General features: G+C 40.8%; 1 protein-coding gene, 1 long non-coding RNA gene and 1 pseudogene across 4 annotated transcripts; 2 read left to right on the top strand and 1 right to left on the bottom strand.

Annotated features, from left to right (window-relative positions):
* The first annotated feature begins 14,604 nt into the window (after positions 1 to 14,604).
* On the top strand, positions 14,605 to 16,886 carry LOC119356377 (annotated as a pseudogene).
* Positions 14,746 to 20,625, bottom strand: LOC119356378. 3 transcript variants are annotated; one of them, XR_005171912.1, is made up of 4 exons: positions 20,406 to 20,625; positions 19,659 to 19,732; positions 17,500 to 17,731; positions 14,746 to 14,881 (listed from the first exon to the last, which is right to left on the bottom strand). It is a non-coding gene; the product is annotated as an uncharacterized LOC119356378 (long non-coding RNA). The 3 variants fall into 3 exon arrangements; XR_005171910.1 differs by having other exon boundaries at positions 20,410 to 20,625; XR_005171911.1 differs by lacking the exon at positions 14,746 to 14,881 and adding an exon at positions 16,019 to 16,523 and having other exon boundaries at positions 20,410 to 20,625.
* LOC119356375 (norbelladine synthase-like) lies at positions 17,487 to 18,245 on the top strand. Its single transcript, XM_037623328.1, has 2 exons — positions 17,487 to 17,723; positions 17,824 to 18,245. The coding sequence occupies exons 1-2, from the start codon at positions 17,540 to 17,542 to the stop codon at positions 18,135 to 18,137; spliced, it is 498 nt and encodes a 165-aa protein (XP_037479225.1). The 5' UTR covers positions 17,487 to 17,539; the 3' UTR covers positions 18,138 to 18,245.
* Positions 20,626 to 22,612: the final 1,987 nt, after the last annotated feature.

Genomic DNA, 22,612 nt, shown 5'->3' with positions numbered 1-22,612 from the left:
CAACAACAACAACAACAACAACAACAACAACAACAACAACAACAACAACAACAACAACAACAACAACAACAACAACAACAACAACAACAACAACAACAACAACAACAACAACAACAACAACAACAACAACAACAACAACAACAACAACAACAACAACAACAACAACAACAACAACAACAACAACAACAACAACAACAACAACAACAACAACAACAACAACAACAACAACAACAACAACAACAACAACAACAACAACAACAAGGACTAAATTAAGCGTCCTTTGTTTAATTATACTGTCAATCTCATCGTTGACGGTTAGTAATACATATTCGACAGAAATCTTCTACATTATCACCCATGGGTTGGTTTCTTGAACTGTGTGCCCTGACGAGCACATAATTCACAAAAAAGACCGTATGGGCTGTCTATAATGATCGCACACAATTCGGATTACCGACCTGTTTGTCAGGTATCACACACATCTTGTTACGCTGAATCATTTGTGTTCACCTCGATCAAATGGTTCATCGGAGCAAACTGTATGTCGTATATCGCACACACCTTGATTTGGCTGCCCTTATTTGTTGTTGTGTCTCATCACAAATAGTTCATATGGATCAACTGTATGCCCCGCATCGCACACGCAACTAAAATCGGAACTGTGTTTGATGTATCATTCATCGCAAATGTTTTGCATCTTTTTTAACATTTTTACATCACCGTTTGTGATTAATGCATCGCACATAGTTTTTTCAAAGGGTCTCAGGTCGTAGTGTCGCGTTACCAGCATCCTGCAATAGTGATCGACCGCTATCCAACATGCATCTAGAGTATTAAGTTCATAAAGAACAGAGTAATGCCTTAAGCAAGATGACATGATGTAGACAAAGTCAATTAATATGAATAAACCCCATATTTTTATCCTTAATGGCAATGATACAAATACATGTCATGTCCCTTTTGTCACTGGGATTGAGCACCACAAGATCGAACCCATCACAAAGCACATATCTCATTGCAAGAAAATCAATCTAGTTAGCCAAACAAAATCAATAGATCAGAGAGAAATACAAAGCTATACTAATCATGCATAAAAGAGTTCAGAGAAGACTCAAATAATATTCATAGATAATCTGATCATAAACTCACAATTCATCGGATCCCAACAAACACACCGCAAAAAGTGATTACATCGAATAGATCCCCAAGAACATCAAGGAGAACATTGCATTGAAGATCAGAGAGAGAGAGAGAGAGAGAGAAGAAGAAGCCATCTAGCTACTAGCTATGGACTCGTAGCTCTATGGTAAACTACTCACACATCATCTGAAGGGCATCAAGGTTGATGTAGAGCCCCTCCGTAGTTGATCCGCCCTCTGGCAGAGTGTCGGGGAAGGCCTCCAGATGGGATCTCATGAGAACAAAAACTTGCAGCGGTGGAAAAGTATTTCGGGTGGATCTCTAATGTTGGGGGAATATTTGGGTATTTATAGAGTTGAGATTAGGTCAAGAGGTGCCACAAGGGGCCCACAAGCCTGGGGGCATGCTACTTGTGAGCTGCGTTGGGATTTCGCCGAAGAAGAGGGGATGATGCAGTACAATAGAGATAAATATTTCCCTCGGTTAGAAACCATGGTTATCAATCCAGTTGGAGAATCACTCAACAACTCGTTAGCAGTACCTACACACAAAATAACAAACACACAACGCAAACAAGGGGTTGTCAATCCCTTAGCGGTTAATTGCAAGGATCAAATCTCGTAGTGATAGATAAATAAATAAAACAAAAAATAAAATAACGTGATAAAAAGTGCAGAAATATATTTTCGGATTTTAATATATGATTTAGATAGGCCCGGGGGCCATAGTTTTCCCTAGAGGATTCCCTCTAGAAGATAGCATACGGTGGGTAAACAAATTACTGTTGGGCAATTGATAGAAAAGTGAATAATCATGATGTTATCTAAGGCAATGATCATGTATAGAGGCATCATGTCTGAGACAAGTAGACCGACTCCTTCCTGCATCTACTACTATTACTCCACACATCGACCGCTAACCAACATGCATCTAGAGTATTAAGTTCATAAAGAACAGAGTAATGCCTTAAGCAAGATGCCATGATGTAGAGAAAGTAAACTCAATTAATATGAATAAATCCATCATTTTATCCTTAATGGAAACAATACAAATTGTGTCATGTCCCTTTCTGTCACTGGGATTGAGCACCGCAATATTGAACCCATCACAAAGCACCTCTCCCATTGCAATAAAAATCAATCTAGTTGGCCAAACCAAATCAATAAATCGGAGAGAAATATAAAGCTATAATAATCATGCATAAAACAATTCAGAGAATACTCAAATAATATTCATATATAATCTTATCATAAACTCACAATTCGGATCCCAACAAACACACTGCAAAAAGTGATTACATCGAATAGATCTCCAAGAACATCAAGGAGAACATTGTATTGAAGATCAAAGAGAGAGAAAAGGCCATCTACCTACTAACTATGGACCTGTAGGTCTGTGGTAAAATACTCACACATCATCGGAGGGGCAGCAAGGTTGATGTAGAGCCCTTTCGTGGTTGATTCCCCCTCTGGTAGAGTGCGAGAAAAGGCCCTAGATGGGATATCTAGAGAACGTAAGCTTGAAGTGGCGGAAAAAGTATTTTGGGTGGCTCTCTGTTGGTTTCTCGAATTTTGAGAATTTAGAGGTGGAATTAGGGCAAATAGCCAAACATGGGCCCCACAAGCCACCAGGGTGCGCCTACCCCTGGGTGCGCCCTGGTGCCTTGTGGGCTACTCCTTCATCTTCAGCCCCCCCCCCCACCCCCGAAGCTTCCAGGGTCTCTTTTGTCCAGAAAAAAATCGCCAAAAAATTTCATGGCATTTCGACTTCGTTTGGTACTCATATTCTAGAAAACCAAAAACAGACAAAAATAGCAACCGACACTTGGCACTAAGTTAATTGGTTAGTCCCAAAAAATGATATATAATTGCATATAAAACATCCAAGATTGATACTACAATAGCATGGAACAATAAAAAATTATAGATACGTTGGAGACGTATCAAGCATCCCCAAGCTTAATTCCTACTCATCCTCGAGTAGGTAAATGATAAAAACATAATTTTTTGTGTGTAATGCAACCTATCATATTCATCATGTAATCTTTCCTTTGTGGAATAAATATTGAGATTTGAATGATTCAAAGCAACAGTCTGTAGTTTGACATAAAGATATAAATACCCAAGGATACCAACAAATAATCGTATCTTTCAAAATATCAACGCTAAAGAAAGTTATCCCTAGCCCGTCATGCTCAATCATTGACCCATTCATGGAACACGCTCAATATTAACTACATCCAATGCACAAGTATGACAATAGTGCTCCCTAGTTGGTGTTTATAAGAGAAGGTGAAGACTCAAATTTAAAATAAAAATTGCATAAAATTAAAATAGATAAGCCCTTTGCAGAGGGAAGCAGAGATTTGCAGAGGTGCCAGAGCTCAAAGTTTAAAATAGAGAGATAAAATTATTTTGAGAGGCATGCTTTTCTTGTCAACGTCACGACCGAAAGTTCCCAGCATCTTTCATGCTAGACACATTATAGGCGGTTCCCAAACAGAAAATAAAGTTAATTCTTTCACAATCCATGGCTAGCCGTATCCACGGGTGCCTTCCAAACTTTCAACTTTCCAAAGAATTTATTATTATTATTTATTCATTGTGGGACTCGGCATCCCTATTACCTGCTACTTTCTCATGCAATGACAAGTGAATAAACACTCATCGTGAGAATACCCGCCTAGCATGAAAGATATTGGCTACCCCTTGTCGCTTCATGAGCGGTACGGGCACACAAAACGGAAAATTATTTTGAATGATTAGAGTTGGCACATGCAAATTAACTTGGAACGACATGTAAATATTGCATATAGGTAGGTATGGTGGACTCATATGGCACAACTTAAGATTTAAGGAATTGGATGCACAAGCAGCATTCCTGCTTAGTACAAATGGAGGCTAGCAAATAGATTGAGAAGCGACCAACCGAAAAACAAAAACATCCATAAACATGCATTGAACATAACTAATAGTGAATAACGCACCATAAGTAGGATATAACTTCGTTGCACAACTATTGACTTTATGTGCATGCATAGGGAATCACAAACCTTAACAGCAATATTCTTACTAAACCACAATTACTCACTAGTACCACTCACATATTATCATCTTCATATCGTAAAACTATTGCAAGGAATCAAGCTTATCATATTCAGTATATGAAAGTTTTTATTATATCCTTCTTGAATATCCATTACATTAGGACCAAATTCATATCTTGTGCATACCACCATCACTATTATCAACTCTCAAAATAATATAAGTGAAGCATGAGAGTGCATGTATTTATTCAAAATATAATCATCGTCGTGCTCAAAAAGGTATAAGTGAAGTACTAGAGCAACTGCCTAGCTTAAAAGATATAAGTGAACACTACTAAGGAAAACCTTATACACAGAGGATTATCAGTGGCGCTGGTCAAAACAAAGCACTGTTGCTATTTACCCGTAGCGCTGGGTCAAGAAACACGCTACAATTATTGTGGTAGTAGTAGTGCCTCTGCAGGAAAAAGTGCTACTACTACAATTCCCACAGTGTTCTCGGCAGGCTAGGAATACTAGTAGTGATCTTAGGGGAAATGCACTACCACGTTTTTTGGGAAAGCGCTACTGCTAATGAAAATAAAATAAAATGAAAAACATATAGAAAAGTAAATGAAAATGAAAGAAATAGAAAAAGGAGAAAGGAAAAAAGAAAACGTAAAGGAAAATAAAAGAAAAGAAAATTAAAGGAGAAAGGTGTAGCAATAGCGTTTGTACAGAACAAGCGCTATAGCTAATTGATAACCCACAAGTATAAGGGATCAATTGTAGACTCTTTCGATAAGTAAGAGTGTCGAACCCAACGAGGAGCTAAAGGTAGAACAAATATTCCCTTAAGTTCTATCGACCACCGATACAACTCTACGCACGCTTGACGTTCGCTTTACCTAGAACAAGTATGAAACTAGAAGTACTTTGTAGGTGTTGTTGGATAGGTTTGCAAGATAATAAAGATTACGTAAATAAAAAGTAGGGGCTGTTTAGGTAAAGACACAACTAAGTTAGTTTTAGTAAAGAGCTTTTTGTTACGAGAAAGTTATTTGTCCCTAGGCAATCGATAACTAGACCGGTAATCATTATTGCAATTTTATAAGAGGGAGAGGCATAAGCTAACATACTTTCTCTACTTGGATCATATGCACTTATGATTGGAACTCTAGCAAGCATCCGCAACTACTAAAGATCATTAAGGTAAAACCCAACCATAGCATTAAAGTATCAAGTCCTCTTTATCCCATACGCAAACAACCTACTTACTCGGGTCTGTGCTTCTATCACTCATGCCACCCACCATAAGCAAATCATGAACATATTGAAAACCCTACAGCGGGAATCCCTCACGCTTGCGCGACACGGAGAGCACCATAGGACAACACCAATAATAAAACATGCAACTCAAACCAATCTTGATCATCAAATAGCCCATAGGACAAAACGGATCTACTCAAACATCATAGAATAGCCATACATCATTGGGAAATAATATATAGCGTTGAGCACCATGTTTAAGTAGAGATTACAGCGGGTAAGAGAGAGGTTACACCGCTGCATAGAGGGGGGAAGAGTTGGTGATGATGGCGGTGAAGTTGTTGGTGAAGATTGCGGTGATGATGATGGCCACGGCAGCGTTCCGGCGCCACTGGAAGAGAAGGGGAGAGGGGGGCCCTTCGTCTTCTTCTTCCTTGACCTCCTCCCTAGATGGGAGAAGGGTTTCCCCTCTGGTCCTTGGCCTCCATGGCGTGGGAGGGGCGAGAGCCCCTCCGAGATTGGATCTGTCTCTCTATCTCTCTCTGTTTCTGCGTTCTGTTCTCCTGCCCTTTCACCGTTTCGTGTATATATGGAGATCCGTAACTCCGATTGGATTGAAACCTTCGCCGTGATTTTTTTTCCAAAAATTAGTTTTCTTGCGGTCAAAGAAGGGCATGAACCGCCTTATGAGGGGCCCACGAGGGTCAGGGGCGCGCCCAGGGGGTGGGGCGTGCCCCCCTGCCTCGTGCCTCCCTCGGGCACCGTCTCGCGTGGATTTTCCTTCCCATATTCTCCGAATATTCCAAAAATAATTTCCATCCGTTTTTATCCCGTTTGGAATCCGTTTGATATGGGTATTCTGCGAAACATAAAACATGCAAGAGACAGGAACTAGCACTGGGCACTGGATCAATATGTTAGTCCCAAAAATAGTATAAAAAGTTGCCAAAAGTATATGGAAGTTGTATAATGTTGGCATGGAACAATCAAAATTTATAGATACGACGAAGACGTATCACTAATATAGCAGTAGCGCGTTCTGTATACCCCCGCTATAGATAAGTTCCTTAAATAAAGGAGAAAGGAAAAAACAAAAGTAAATAAGAAAAGGAAAAAATAAAAGGAAAAAATAAAAGAAAGGAAAATAAAAGAAAAGAAAAGAAAAAGGGAAATAAGTAGCTATTGCCTATAGCAGTAGCGCGTTCTGGTCGCCAATGCTATAGCTAATTTAGCTATAGCACTTTTTCGAGCAGGCGCTACCGCTATTTTTTACTTAACCCCCGCACGGTTTTCCTCCCCCCCCCCCTGGGCCACTTCCCCCAAATCCTCCCTCTGTTGTCGCCGCCGTCGTCGTCCTACATCACCGTCGGCCTCCGCGCACCCTCCCGTTGCCCTCCGCACGCCGTCTGCTCCCCTCGGTGGCTGTATGGTGCCCGCCCTCGCCGCGTGCCCGATCCCCGACCCCGACCTCAACGTCGCGCGCCCCTCCCTCGGTCGCTCTGCCTCCTCCTACTCCCTAACTCCGTCGGCGCCCAAGGTGAGCACGCCTACTCCTCCTCCTCCTCTCATACCTTTGCCTAGCTAGGATTCCCAGGGTTCATCGAATTTTAGGGTTCATAAAATTAGCTAGGGTTCATCTAATTAGTTAGGGTTTATCAAATTAGCTAGTACTTGTAGATGATTTAGTTGTGTATAGTTGTTGTGCACCCAGTGTAGTTAACTAAATATAATTTTTAGGACAAATTTGTATATGCTTAAGTAGTTAACTAAATATAATTTTTAAGTGAAATTTTTATATGCTTAAGTAGTTAACTAAATATATTTTAGGGTTGTATAGTTGCTTAAGCACTTGTATAGTTGTTCTACACCCAATGTATGCTTAAGTAGTTGTATAATTCCTAAGGTTCATCAATGGGTGCTTAAGTAGTTGTAGATGTTTAAGTAGCTAGCTAGGCTTCATCTAATTAGTTAGTACTTGTAGATACTTAAGTACTAGGGCAGTAGGGTCTAACTAGAAATGTTAGGATAGTAGGGTTTAAGTAGATGTTAATTAGGGCAATAGTGTTTAGTTTAGAGAAAAATCAATATAAAAATATAATTTAGTACTTGTAGATATTGATTTTTTATTATGACGGAAATTTAGGACATGATTTGAATTGAGTTCTAGGGTTCATAATTTGAAATTCAGGACGGAAATTGAGTTTTAGGGTTCATAATTTATATTAGGACATAATTTTTATTAGGACAGCAATTTAGGGTAGAAATATGTAAAGGTTCTAGGTTTCTAGGGTTCATCCATCTATATTTGGTTTTTGAATTGAGTTTGAGAGAGCATGAGATTTGTGTAGATTTTCTTGAAGTGTCAAACACTAGGAGATGCAAATTTGAAGTGGTCATGTTATATGCAAATTCCTCAATAGTGTTTTCTCATGTATATCTACTGTTGTAGTTGCTCATGTACAGGTTCTTAAGTGGTCCTGTTATATGCAACATTGAAGTGGTTCGATTGTGCCCGAGTGGCCTTTTGTTGTTTGTAGGGAATGATTCCGAGTGGCCTATGTTTTGCCGAAATGTTGATTCATTTCCATTCCGGCAAATTTCAGGCGCTCGATTGTCCACTTTGTAGCAAAACTAGGACATATCGAGTGCCTGGGATTTGCCGCAACAGGAACGAATCAACATTCCTACAAAACATAGGCCTTTTTTATGTCATTATTCATTTTATTAGGTCTAGAATTAATTGACTAGATTTAATCATAAGAAACATGGCTAGTAATGATGAAGGATAGGGTTCTGGTGATTGCACTGTTTATGAGGCGGCAGACACCTATTTAAACTATGTCAAGGAGCAACAGTTGTTGTAGTGCCCACCTGTCACATCCAAGACTAAGACCGGTGAGACTGGCACTGAGACCGACACCGGCACCGAGACGGTGCCAAGACTGGCGAAGTAGCCGATATAGAACCGAAACCGAAGAGGATACGACGCCCAAACCAGCTCAACACTACTAGACTGGTGGTCATGAAGGTGGACTCCGGCAATTTCGAGCCAAAAGAAGTTGCGGAAGCGCGCATGTGCTATGGCAATCAAATAGGTTGCATCCTACGGGGAACCGCCATCATCAACGATGGGAAATTAAAGAAGATACCAAATATGGAGCACTCCCTCCTAACGAAGATGCACCATGAATTTTTGTTCCCGGACCGGGATGAAATCAAATATACTCGACCGGGCAAGACCCATCAATAAAGAAGATAAACAGACGTGCCATGGGCAAGTTTAGCGGCGCGTTGTCCGCCTGGAAAGTAAGGGTGAAACATCGGATCATCGACAAAGAGGAACCCTACTCCGAGATTGTAAAGGATAATCCGACAATTACGGAAGAGCAGTTCGAAATATTCAAGAAGGCTTGTGTTGCCGAAGCTGCCAAAGAAAAGTCGGAGTACATGAAGGGGCTTCAAGAGAGGAACATGGGGTGCCACCACCTCGGAAGCCGTGGTTACGCGGGGAAGAGGCCCATATGGGCCAAGGAGGACGCAGAACGCGAAAGTCTGGGGATCCCAGACCCCTTGGCGGAGTTCATCGTCCCGAAGGAGCGTGACATCATCAGGGCCCGGTACCGTTGGGACCCAGTCAACAAGGTTTTCAATACAGACGCGGTCACGAAGGAGTTCATGAGACTGCTGATAATTATTAATTTACCCCCTAATTTTAGCTTTTGATCAATTCGACTACACGTTTAGTCACATTTGTAAATGATACACATTCCTTTTGCAGAAAGAGCAGCACAGGATTGCGGCCGAAGGCGACTCACCGTCTGAGGCATTGGTGAGGCCCAAGTGGGACACCCCATTCAACCGGGCCTTGAACATATTGAAAGGACTCTCGATGGACACTCGGTCGTCGTATGGATGCGTGCACGGCGTCGGAGACGACGCCACGTGGAAGAAGTACTACCGTGAGACCGCCGATGAGAGAAAGGAAAGACGGAGGTTAAACGAAGAAAATATCGACAAGAAGGTTGAGATTGAGGTTGGTAAGAAATCAGCTGAGACAGTCAAAGCAACGGTAGCTGCCGCAAGAGAGGAAATGGCAGCTTTGTATAGTGTCTTGATTCCAGCTATCGTTAATTGGAGCAAGCAAAATCCAGATAAAGAGGCAGTGGACTTTCCCCTTTCCAACTTCTTCAGGAGCAGCTTGTTTAGCATTGCACCAGCACCTGCTCGCGCAACCGCACCTGCTCCCACACCTACTCCTGCACCTGCAACCGCACCTGCTCCTGCACCTGCAACCGCACCTACTCATAGCAGCCCGTCCTCCATCTCTGGCGTGCTCGGCGGGGCTTCATCTTTGGCTAAGCTCGACGCCCCCACGGTACCTATCACACCGGCCCTCTTCAATATATGTATAATCTCCTGTTTCCGTTGCCTTTCGGATGTCTCACGGTGCAGTCATGTCTTTGCAGGCCGACGTAACCCCGTGCACCATATTGTACACCATCAGCGGCCAGAAGGTGGACGTGGGAAATGCGACGATAGTGAAGCCGAAAGAGGAATTATTCCACAGCCGACCGATCCCCCCTGACGTCTTCAAGGTTTCCGTGGCCAGTGTCAAACCGGTCCACGAGAATTTGGCTCCTCCGGTAGCACTAGGGGGAGATGACGATGAGACCCCGCGATGGCTTAGCGATTGCAGGAGTTGGGTCCTGTTGTGGCCGAAGAGTCTGCTTCGCCTGGAGGCGGCCGGGAGAACACCCACGACCAAGTAGCCTCAGCAAGGTATGAACACCAACACCCCACCTACCCAATTAGTGTCGCATGTCGTGCCGGGTGAGGAAGAGGCTCCATTAGTGGTTGATGACATCGACGTCGTTGAAGAAGCAATGCACGATGCCATCAACGAGGATGATGACCCTCTATAGTATCTCAATACCGGCGCCTATGGCGACGGAGGATTGATGGCTCGGCAGTATGAGTACTCAGGGTTTGAGCGTGATGAGTTGGTGCCTGAATTGTCAGAGGATGAACGTATGATAGGCTCACCTCCAGTAGCAAAGAAGCATAGGAAGAGACCCAAGAAAGGCAAAGCTGCTTCTATGAGTCGGCCGCCTCCGCAACCTCGGGTTGAAGACCGTATAACTATCATAGGTGCAGCGAAATACCATATCCCCGGTGATCCGATCCTACCTAAGGCAGCGGTAGAGGCCATATACGACGATCTAAGGAGACTTCATGACGATATGTTGCGGAGAGAGAAAAGCCTGATCGCCTCAAAAAATCTAGGATACCCGCTCTACGTGGTTAACGTGTCGCAACAAAGGTTGTATGTCGACACATTCCCCGCAGAAAAGTTCTTCCTTCGATTCAATTACATCTTCGACATGTTTCACTTGAAAAAGCTGGATTTTATGCTTGTCCGCCTTTTTGCCTTGTACATGAACTACATCATCAGGATTGAGCAAATACCTTATATCTATGTCGCTGGCCCATACTTCATGCACGAGGTCTTCTTGGCATTCTGCCAAGAGCACCGTGAATAAGCAAGGAACTACATCACCAATTTCATGGTCGGCAATAAGGACAAGGAGATGATTCTCCTGCCTTATCATCCCATGTAAGTCATCCGCGGATATCCTTCCTTCAATTTCAATCATTCATTTGCACGCGTGGAGGCTAATTTGAGGTGTACTTACTTTGCGCAGTGACGGGCACGCCATCCTCATCATCATTTACCCCCGATTCTCCCATGCTCTTTACTTGGATTCGTCGAAGAACATGAAGAAAAAGGATTACACCCACATCAAGTCTGTTCTCGACGGTGCTATCATAAGCTACAACCTACGGGGTGGAGAGATCATGATCAAGAAGACAAGGAACCGCGCGCCCTGCTTCAGCATAAGACCGACTTCTGCTGCATCCAGCAACCGAGAGGTACTCTCGGTGATGGATTCTATGTCCTCCACCACATGCTGGAGTACAAACGGGATCACCAGAACCTTCGCATGTCACCTAGATCCGGCGATGCCGATATTCTGCAATGGGCAAAGAATCTAGGAAATGTCCCGGATCATCGACTCTGAGCTAAGTTCTATCACATCCAGCGTGAACTTGCTCAAATCATCATGAAGGCGGTCCTCGAAAAAACAAGGATGTTCTAGAAAGAAGGGCAAATGTCGCGGGAAGACGTCCAAACACGCGTCCGCTCAACGTCTCGACCTGAAGCCTTTCACTTCGCTCGGGGACTTCCTCCCTGATTTAGATGGTTGGCACGACATGTTGGATTGATTGACGATGACAATGTGTTCGTTTAGTCACTACTTTCTCTATGATGAATCTTTGAATTTATGCACAACAAAACTTTGTGATGTACTTAAACCGTCCTCCTCAACTAGTCTAGAGGCACTCTAGTTAGGGTAGTTTGGGTATGATGAACTTTGTTATTATGTTTACGATATGTTGCTTCTATTTTTGCTAGCTCTGTCTCTTTCTGTTGCTCAACTATATATTATGTTGCATATTGTCGAATCATGTGACAATGCAAGTACATAGCTCATCGATGGCGAAGAAGTGCTACGCCGTGAACGCAGGGAAGGTTTCAGGAGTATACGACGAGTGGCCTAAGTGTCAGGCCCATGTGTATCGGTTTCCGAGCGATAGCCAGAGAGGGTTCGATGGCAGCGCCGAAGCGGAAAATAGTTAGTTTAGGTTCACGCTAGTGCGAGAGAAGGATTCGAACCGGCGCCTCAAGAAGTACTACATTATGTATGATGAGACATGTCAGTTAACTTGTATCGCTATATCATGATTATGATGTGACGACATGATTTGTGTTGGATGATATGATGAGACTATTATGTGTGCATATTGCATGTTTATGATACGATTAGAATACTGCATAGAACCTGTACAAAACATCGCAAATACGTACCCAAAAAATGTGAAAATATAGTAATAGCACTCTTTAGCAGGAAGCAGCAGCGCAGTAAACAAGCGCTACAGCTAATTAGCAGCAGCGCTGGACAGGAAAACACTACTGCTAAGCCACTTAGCAGTAGCGCTGGTTTGGACAACGCTACTGTTAAGTAGGTATAGCAGTAGCGCCTTACTAGTAGCGCAGGTGTCCGTGCTACTGCTAGGCATTTGACCTATGCTACTGCTAGGCTTTTCCCTCGTGGTGGAAGCACATGGAGTATTTTAACAAATCACGATAAATGTGTGTCCATCTCAAATAGGTGTGTCCAACAAGGATGATTGTGACAAACTAAAAGGCAAACAAAGCAAAGACTCATATAATACACAATGCTTCAAGAAAAACTCATATCATGTGATGAATAAAAATATAACTCCAAGTAATGCTACAGATGGTTGGTAGAAGAAAGAGGGGATACCTTCCAGGGCACCCCCGAGCTTAGGCTCATGGGAGCCCTTGAATATTACCTTAGGGTACCTCGGGCATCCCCAAGCTTAGACTCTTCACACTCCTTATTCCTTCATCCATCATGGCCTCACTCAAAACTTGAAACCTTCAGCACACAAACTCAACAAAACCTTTGTGAGATCCGTTAGTATAATAACCAAATTACAAACTTTAGGTACTATTGTCAATCCATCCATATTTTATTATTGCATTATACCTACTGTATTTCAACTTCTCCATGGCTTATACCCCGATACAATCCATAGTTTCATCAAAACAAGCAAACAATGCAACGAAAACAGAATCTGTCAAAAATAGTCTATAGTAACCTGAATTATGACTATACTTCTGTAACTTTGGAAATTCTAAAAAAATAGGATAACGTGGGAAGTTTGTATTTAAACAATTCTTCTATTGGGCGCAAAAGTTTTTATTTTTTTCACAGAATCAAATCAACTATCATCCAAATCATCCCAAAGGCTTTACTTGGCACAAACACTAAATTAAACACAACCATAACAGTAGCATAACTATGTGCACACTCAAAAATAGAAAAAGAACAAGATAATTAAAGATAACTATTGGGTTGTCTCCCAACTAGCACTATTGTTTTAAGCCCCTAGCTAAGGCGTAATGCATAGTTTCAAGTGTTGTCATCTTTCAAATTGATTTCATAGGTGGCCCTCATAATGGATTCATATAGTGGCTTAATTTTCTTTCTAGGGAAGTGTTCCATACCCTTCTTTAATGGAAATTGAAATCTTATACTGCCTTCGTTTCTTTTTACTCCGCATATAAGATTTGGTCAAAGTCAAACTACACAAAGTTTGACCAAATTTATATAAAAAAATATGAACATCTACAATACTAAAACAACATAGTATGAAAATATGGTGCATCTGATAATATTGATTTCATATTGTGAATGTTTATATTTTTAATATAAAGTTAATCAAAATCTACAAAGCTTGACTTTGACCAAACCTTATATGCGGACTAAAAAGAAACGGGGGAGTATTTCCTTCTGTCATATCAATAATCACACCTATGGTTCGTAAGAACGATCTACCAAGTATTATGGGACAAGACAGATTGCAATCAATATCAAGAACAATGAAATCAACGGGCACATAATTTCTTATCATTAATTTCATCATCTTCCAAGATTGGGCAACATGTTCATGTTTAAGTTGCTTAAAATTCATAATTTAATTTCTAAGAGAAATAATTTTCGCGGGAGAAAAATACTTGGCAATAAAAGCATTTTCACACTTATCCCAAGAATCAATGCTATTACATGGTAAAGATGAAAACCAAGTTTTAGCGCGGTCTCGTAATGAGAATGGAAATAATTTCAATTTGACAATATCATTATTCATATCTTTTTTCTTTTGTGTGTCACACAATTTATCGAAAGTGTTAAGATGGCATGCAACATCTTTATTAGGACTACCAAAAAATTGTTCTTTCATAACGAGATTTAGCAAAGCGGCAATAATATCACACGACTCCGAACTAGTGGCGGGAGAAGCAATCAAAGTACTAATAAAACCATTATTATTAATATTAATAAAATCACACAACTTAGTGTTTTCTTGAGACATCGTGAATAGGGAAACAAGTAGACAAGCAAACCTTCCGGTTGACTATATCATATAAACACCAGGTTTCTTTTAACATAGATTGTCTATTCACACTGTAATGTTCTGGCGGTGACATCTCAGCCTGTCAGCCACATATTCCAACAACTGCGATGACTTGTGTTCTACACAGGAAAAAAAAACCATGTAGCGAGAGGCTAGAACTCACTGTGCAATCTTTGGCAAGACACACAGCCAATGAAAGGGAGCCTCTGGCATGAGTTCGAGACAGGCCTCCCCGCAGCCGATGTATGGGAGATCTATGGAGGCCTCCGTATTGGCCAGTTGGCCCCTGAATTGCTTCCCGATATGCTCAAAAAGGTAGAGCTTGTTGATGGAGATGGCGGCGGCGGAACAGTTTTGCATCTCACCTACTCTCCTGGTTAGCACCTGAACACAAACACTTCAGTTATGCCTTTTCTTGGCTTTCACAATATATGCATCAGCTTCAGGTAATTTCATTTTGGTGATTGATGTTGCTAGGAATTCCTGGATTTGAATATCAAAAAGAAAAGTTCATCAAGATTGACAATGAAAACTATGTCAAAGAGGCACTAGTAGTAGAAGGAGGCGTTCTAGATCATGGATTTCAGAAATGTTTGGTACGATATGAGATTATAGGGCAAACAGATGAGACATCCACAATAAGATCAACCATTGAATATGAAATTGATGACGACAAGACAGATAACGCTTCCTTCGTCAGTACCAGTGGTGTAGCTCATATTGCTGAGGCCATCACAAAGTATATCAAGGCACAGAAAAAGCGTTGAGCAAGCTCGTGAAGAAACGTTGTAAGAACAAAGCATTTCCCACAATGTAAAATAAGTTCAGAGCAACTTCCTTTATAGCTTGTTATTCGCTGTATTGCTGTTTGTAGATCTTGGACTTGTTATTCACTGTATATATATTGGATGGTTATATGATCTTGGGCGGTTGCGATTTACAGTCATGTGTAGTCGATGATTTCGATGGTTCTCAACAGGATGCAACTTTGGGGACACAATAATGGTGCATCAAGCATCAAATGAGTGTGACGCGGGGGAGGGGGGGGGGGCTCCACCTGATTATATTTCTCAATTTTGTAACCCAACGTTTGCCTGATTACAAAGGTGAATTACATAAGCACGTGTAATCGTGATAAGAAATAGGAATGCCATAAGGAGGCGGCCTGTTTGTGCGCCGGCTTCTTGATCCGGTGCGTCCAGAGTATGAGGTCGTCAATGATTCGCTTAAGGGTGAAGATGATGTGATGGTAAAAAGGGTCAATTTCATACTCTTGGGAAAATAGATAGCTGATAAAACAAAATCCCAGTCTATATCCTTTTGCAAGAAGCCCAGGTTGCCAAAGTTCCCGTCTGAATGAATTTCACGATCAACCTTCAGCAGGAATTCTTGGGCCTAATCTAATTATGTACATCACATATTCACATCCAAATTCCAAAATATGATCTCACATACAAGGGGCACATACAAGTTTGCATGAAGTATTGCATCTTTTTTGTTTCTAAACTGACTTAACTCTATGCATTTATTTAAAAAAAGATATTTCAGTATAAAATACTTAAAATATTGTTTTAGAGAAGGTAGAGCTCCCTACCTTATATTCAGAAAAGCCACAGGGGGCGGGAAGCACAAAGAGGGGCACAGACTGGGGGTCTGGGAACAGCCAAAAGATGGAACGAAGAACCAAACGAACGAGAACAGAATAGAAACCACAAAAGAACTGGCCGAAGGCTGAATTGAAAACTGGAAAATATGCCCTATTCGACTGTAAATTTGTTGACCCAGGCAAGAAGCGTGGTCTTTTCTGAATCCTTCCTTAAAGGGCAGTTCCACAGCCTAAGGTTGTCACAAATCCTGACTTCGATCACCACAGTGGGAGTCTGTATTCTGTTGAAAACGGTGTCATTTCTAGTCCGCCAAAGTTGAACACCACAATCTGCAAACATGACTGGCCAATGACCAGAGCGATGCTGCGAATGAGTATACTGGCGAAGTAACTGCTTGCTGCTTGCTAGGGATTCCTGGCCTGGAGAAATTCAGCAAGGTCGACAATGAAAACTACATCAAGGAAGCAGAAATGATCAACGGAGACATTCTGAAGCTCGGGTTCCTCTATTACATGGTCAGGTTTGAATTCATTGGGAAAGGACCCAGTTCTTGAGTAATAAGATCGACTATTGAGTATGAGATTGATGAAGGGAACCCTGAGCTTGAAGGTATGGTTAGTGCCGCACCTATGGCTGCAACTGCTGAGAAAATTGCAGGATACATCAAGTAGCAGAAGATTGCTCAGAGCAATTAATTCTTGCAATAACTCAACGCAAAATGTGTCTATACTGACAGATAAAAGTCTGATTCCACGTTATTTTCCTTGCACAAATATTATGTGCGAATTTGAGAGCCAGATCAGACTAATGATGAAACATAATAGGATAGTATGTTTGAGCATATGAACGCCACCCATAGTGATACACAGATATTGTGCGGTCCATGTACCTTAACTTCCTATCGTTAATGAAGCTAGGGTAACTCTTTTTGATGATAAAATTACCTTAAATTTCATGATGTATCATCACATACTAGGAAACGAGTCTCATTCATAGGCATTTTGTTCTTAAGGCCAGTTAAGCCAAACGAGGACAAGATATAACTTAGATTGATGGTGACATGGCACCTTATGGTTGGTTACATCATATAGACAATTAAAGCAGTGCAGCTGCCTTTCCTCGAAAAAGATACTCGTGCATAGGCATTTTGTTGTTATTATGACCAGTCAAGCCAAATACAGATAAGATGTAACTCAGATTGATGGCAACCTGGCAGGCCTGGCACCTTTTTTTTTGCGAAAGCAGGCCTGGCACCTTATTTTTAACTATATCATATAAACAGCGCATTGTCTATTCAGACTTGTCATGTTCTGGGGGTGTCACCTCAATCTGTCAGCCACATATTCTAAGAATGTAATGACCTATAAATCTGTGTACCGAGAAGCTAGAACTCACCGTGCAATCTTTGGCATTCCACCCAGAGCTCATAGAAGCAATGAAAGGTAGCCTTTGCCATGACTTCGAGACAGGCCTCCCCGCGGCGGAGGTATGGGAGATGTATCGAGGTCTCCGTATTAGCCAGGTTGTTCCTCAATTGCTTCCCGATATCTTCAAAAAGGCCGAGCTTGTTGAAGGAGATGGCGGTGTTGGGACAGTTTTGCATCTCACCTTTTCTCATGGTTAGAACCTGAACACATGCACTTCAGTTATGCCTTTTTTTGGCTTCGTAATATATGCATCAGCTTCAGTAATTTCAATTTCCGTGGTCCGTGTTGCTAGGGGTTGCTCCATTAGAATATCAAAAGGAAAAGTTCATCAAGATTGACCATGAAAACTATGTCAAGGAGGCCATAATAGTAGAAGGAGGCCTTCTAGATTATGGATTTCAGAAATATTTGATGAGAATTGAGATTATAGGGCAAACCGATAAAACATCTACAATAAGGTCAACCATCGAATATGAAGTTGATGACGAGAAGACAGGCAACACATCCTTTGTCAGTACCAGTGCACTAGCTTGCCTGGCTGAGGCAATCACAGAGTATATCAAGACACAGAAAAGCGCTGAACAAGCTTGTGAAGAAACAGCATAAGAACAAAGCAACCCCCACCCCCAAGTGTAAAACAAGTTCAGAGCAATTTTCTTTATATCTTGTTATTCACTGTATTACTTTTTATATTTCTTGGATAATTATACGATATTGTTGCCATTTGCCGTCATGCATAGCCAAGTATATGATTTCGATGGTTCTCAAAAGGATACAATTTTGGGGATGCAATAATGATGCGTCAAATGAGTGCAGTGCTAAAAGGGTTGATTTTAAGTTTTTGGAAAAAGAATGGCTAGATGATAAAACAAAATCCCAGGCTACCCATTGCCAGAAGCCCAGAGTACCAAAATTTCCATCTGAATGGAACTTTGCGATCTACCTTCAGCAGAAAATATTGAGCCTAGGCCAATCATTTACATCACAATATTCACATCCAGAATATATCACATACACAAGCTTGCAGTGAGTATTACATATTTGTTTGTTCTAAAATGGCTTGATCCAATGTTCGTAGTATAAAACACTAAACAAAATTTTGGGGGAAGAAACCTGGATGCATTGCTTTTTGCGTCAAGAGCAATGGCTCCACCTAATACGCACATGGAACAAACTCAGCAAGCGGCCTTCTTTTGTGAGAACCAAGGTTCAAGCCCTTAGTCCTACTCGTGGAGGTCTTACCACCGTGCTATTCTCGGTATAAAACATTTTAAAGTGTTCAATTATTTAAAGGATAAAACACTTCAAAGAAATGCAATACTTGAGATGCTAAGCTAAATGTAGAGAAACAATAGTGATGCAAGAAATTAAAGGCAGTAAAATTCAGGAACTAGAAAGTGGCAAGAGAAGATACAAAAAACTTTGTTTTGGTGCTCAGTCATTCTATATCTTGTATAAAAGGAACACCTCATGGGAGCTCCCCAATTGGTAAACAAGACACCCAGCAGTAGAAAACAAATACTCAGCCAACACAGCATCCTTGGAAGGCATAATACCCATCGCCTCCAACACAAAACGCCTCCTTGAGTAGCAGTTTCACCAGCTTCAAGCCAGCTTTTGTATTATCAATGTATGCCATACAACAAACTATTCAGAACACTTATCCATCTAGACCTTGGCAACACTTAAATATTTAACGCTTTAACCTACTGCAGCACAACAATGGTCTCCACGCAGACCACACTGTTTCTGCATCTCTGCATGCAGATGGTTGGTGGAAGTCTGAGCCATTCTGTAGATTTACCTTTCCAGGCTCATTGTGTCCATCGACACTGTAGAAACAGCCAACACGGCAGTGAATGACAAAGTCCTTTGGTGTAGTGGAGTGCTTGCACAACTCAGTTGTGGCCTTCTCAGGTCACAGGCATCTTGAGGCTGAATTTTGGAGTACATTGGAGGAATTGAAGTTTGGGTGTTTTTACCCTTTGGAGTAATAAAATAGTTGCAGTGGCATTTTTCAAAGTTTGGAAATTGCAGTGGCATTTTTATGAATCGCCAAATCGGAGTGGCATTTATCTAATTAACACATAGAAATATGACATAGGAGTAGTATTTTTACGGACATACCTTGGCAGGCCAAGTATCAGCTTCCTTCAAGCTCAAATTGGATTCAAGTTGATGCACTCAATGCATAAAAGAACCTGCAAGACCGAGAAGCATATTAAAATCAGTATGGGCTGCATAAAACTATGTGGAGTTGAGGTCTGTACTTGAAAAGCGACTATGTGCTTTGCTAATTATAAGATGGCAGGGGAAAAGCAGAGTTAATTGTTCAAACATCAAGGAAGCACTGTGGTTTTCTCAAAGTGCAATTTGGCAGTGTTAGCACAAACTCTACCAGTATACATATCTCGATATGCTACTAATGATAATTCAACAAACCAAAGCCTCAAAATAAGGGTCGAAGACTACCATGCAGATGAAATGCAAGAGATGGTAGTGGTTACGCATAAAGAAATGCAGGCATGGTTGTGTATCTTCCATCTCTGTTGTCTTCCCCTTTGCGGATATTTTTATTTAAGGCATACATGAAGTGGGCCATCAAAAAACATCCATATTCAGCTGGAATTAATATTCAGAGCAGAGATTAATTTTGAAGAAATTAGCTTCCAAAAGTTGTAAAAAGAATTTGGGGCAATGCTAAAATCTTAAAGCACCAAATTATAGCAACAGATTTATAGAACCTTGTCCTTAATTTAGGGATGACCCATGCCCAATACACAGACAACATGAACTGATTCAGAAGTAATAAACGGAACACTGACAGGTAATAGAGAAAGTACATCAATATAGAACTTCAATACATGAACCTACCTACCATTCCAACGACATTTTTGACATATCATATCGGCGAGATTAGGTGGAAGCATCACTCGGTATGGCCTCAGATGAATCAAGAATCCCATGCAGTTGCCTCGCCTCGTCGAAACGAGATCCGCCGACGCCGCGACGGAGCTGGCCGGCCCCGGCGGCTAGGGTTTTGGTCGGGGTCGAGCGAATTGGCCGAAGAATGCCGATGAGCAGCGTGACGATTACTTGCGCTTGGGCCTCCAGTTGTAACGGCCTCGTGTCTCTAATATATTGAACTAACCGCCTGGTCCTGGCCCAGATCCCTCCCCTCCGCCAAACCTATACGTGGAAAACCCTATCGGCCGCTCTCTGCGGCGAATTGTCGGGATTTCGCAAGTATGCGAGCGAGCAGACATGGGCCGGCCCACTTGATGTGCGGCCAACGGTTTTGGGAACCTTCCCTGAACCGGGTTTTTTCCTGCGCTGTTTCATTTCGGGCTTTCCCGGCTTTTTTATATTTTTTTGTTTTTTCCTTTTGTTTGTTCTTCTTTTGCTTATTTTGATGTTTCTATTTTTCTTTTCTTTTTTTAACTTTTTTCTTTTACTTTTTTCAGTTTTTCTTTTTCAAAATATGTTCAGAAATTATTTAAAAAATCACATTTTCCAAATTTTGTTCCAAATTTCACAAAATGTTCCTATTTTCAGTTTTTGGCCGGAAATAGAAAAAATGTTCAACATTCAAAAAAGTTTAGAATTTCAAAAGTTGTTCCCTTATTGTCAAAAAGTGTTCCAAATTTCGATTTTTTTATAATTTGCTAAATTTGTCCAACATTTGATAAAATATTTTCATTTTAGAATTTTCTTCAAGAATGTCAAAAACTGTTCCCATTTTAAAATTGTGTTCACAAATTCAAAAAATGTTCATATTTTTAAATTTTGTTCACAAATTAAGAAAATGTTCGGGAATTTCAATAATTCTTCTTGTTTTCGAAGTTTGTTCGTGTTTTTAAAGTTTGTTCACAAATTCACAATATGTTTGGGGTATTTAAAAAAATGTTTGCATTTTACTAAAAAAATGTTCATGTTTTCAAAATTTGTTCACACTTTTTCATAAAAATGTTCATGCTTCAAATAAGCACACGGTTTCAACATTTTGTTCGCAATTTCAAAAAATGTTCCAATGTTTCAAATTTTGTTTACATTTCCAAAAAATCATACCAATACGTATTTTGTTTCATTTTTAAAAAATTGTTCACATTTTTAACTTTTTGTTCTGAATTTAGAAAATGTTCTTGTTTCAAATGTGTGTTCCAAAATTATAAACTATTCACAATATCAGGAAATATTCGGTAATTTCAAAAAAGTTCGCATTTTTTTCGTTCTGTTTTTAGAAAAAATGGATTTACAAAAATGATACACTTTTCAAAAAAATATTTTGGAATATCAAAAAAGTTGGCATTTCAAAACTGTTCGCAATTTTTTTTTTTAAAGTTTTACAAATGTTTTCCAAGTCTCAACGAGTGCTATGTGTTCTTATTGCATTTTGCGCCTATATTTCTGTTAGATGATGTCTGGTGTATTGGTTATCCGCTTGTGGTTTGTAGCCTGCATAGTGCGAGGTCTCAGAGGATCGAATTCTGCCTCCGTTGGATGTTTTTCTGTCGGGCGACAGAAAACAAGAAGCGGCACGTAGATGGGCCGGCCAGGCGGAGGACTGCCCGCGTGAAACCCCGCCATTCTGCGGCAGATAGGAGCTCCCCCTATACGTGCCTTCCCCTAAAAAAATAAAAAAATAAAAACCTATACGTCGCTTATTGCGACCTGGAAGGTAACGTCGCCTCAGGAGTTCCATTAGTGGGTCGGACCAGTTCAAACCTTTTACGCGGTTTTTTTTTCTAGTGTGTTTTTCTATCGGTTTTCTGCAGTTTTTTTGTTTTTTCCCTGTCCATTTTTCCCATGGTTTTCCTTTCTTTTTTTATTTGGTTTTCAGTTCATTTCATCGGTTTTCTAGCGTTTCTGCATTGGTCTTCTGTGGTTTTTATTTAATTTATTTGTCATTTTTTCTATTTATTTTTCATCACATGTCCAATTTTTTCAATCCACATTGTACATTTTGCATATACTTGTGGAACTTTTTTGATACAAATTAAACATTTTTGAAAATAGATTATGTACATTTTCAAATACATGTTAAAAACATTTTTTCACATACATGTTAATAAATATATTTA

This window comes from Triticum dicoccoides, chromosome 2A (genome assembly GCF_002162155.2).
Source record: "Triticum dicoccoides isolate Atlit2015 ecotype Zavitan chromosome 2A, WEW_v2.0, whole genome shotgun sequence".
Taxonomy (NCBI): domain Eukaryota; kingdom Viridiplantae; phylum Streptophyta; class Magnoliopsida; order Poales; family Poaceae; genus Triticum; species Triticum dicoccoides.
The sequence above is the reverse complement of the archived record's forward strand: the minus strand, read 5'-3'. Positions and strand labels throughout refer to the sequence as shown.

What these genes read in the sequence shown, in the direction of transcription:
- LOC119356375 (XM_037623328.1), top strand. Translation starts at nt 17,540, where the DNA reads ATGAAAGGTAGCCTTTGCCATGACTTCGAGACAGGCCTCCCCGCGGCG. An exon ending in GCATCTCACCTTTTCTCATG is followed by an intron (nt 17,724 to 17,823) that starts GTTAGAACCTGA and finishes CCGTGTTGCTAG; the next exon opens with GGGTTGCTCCATTAGAATAT.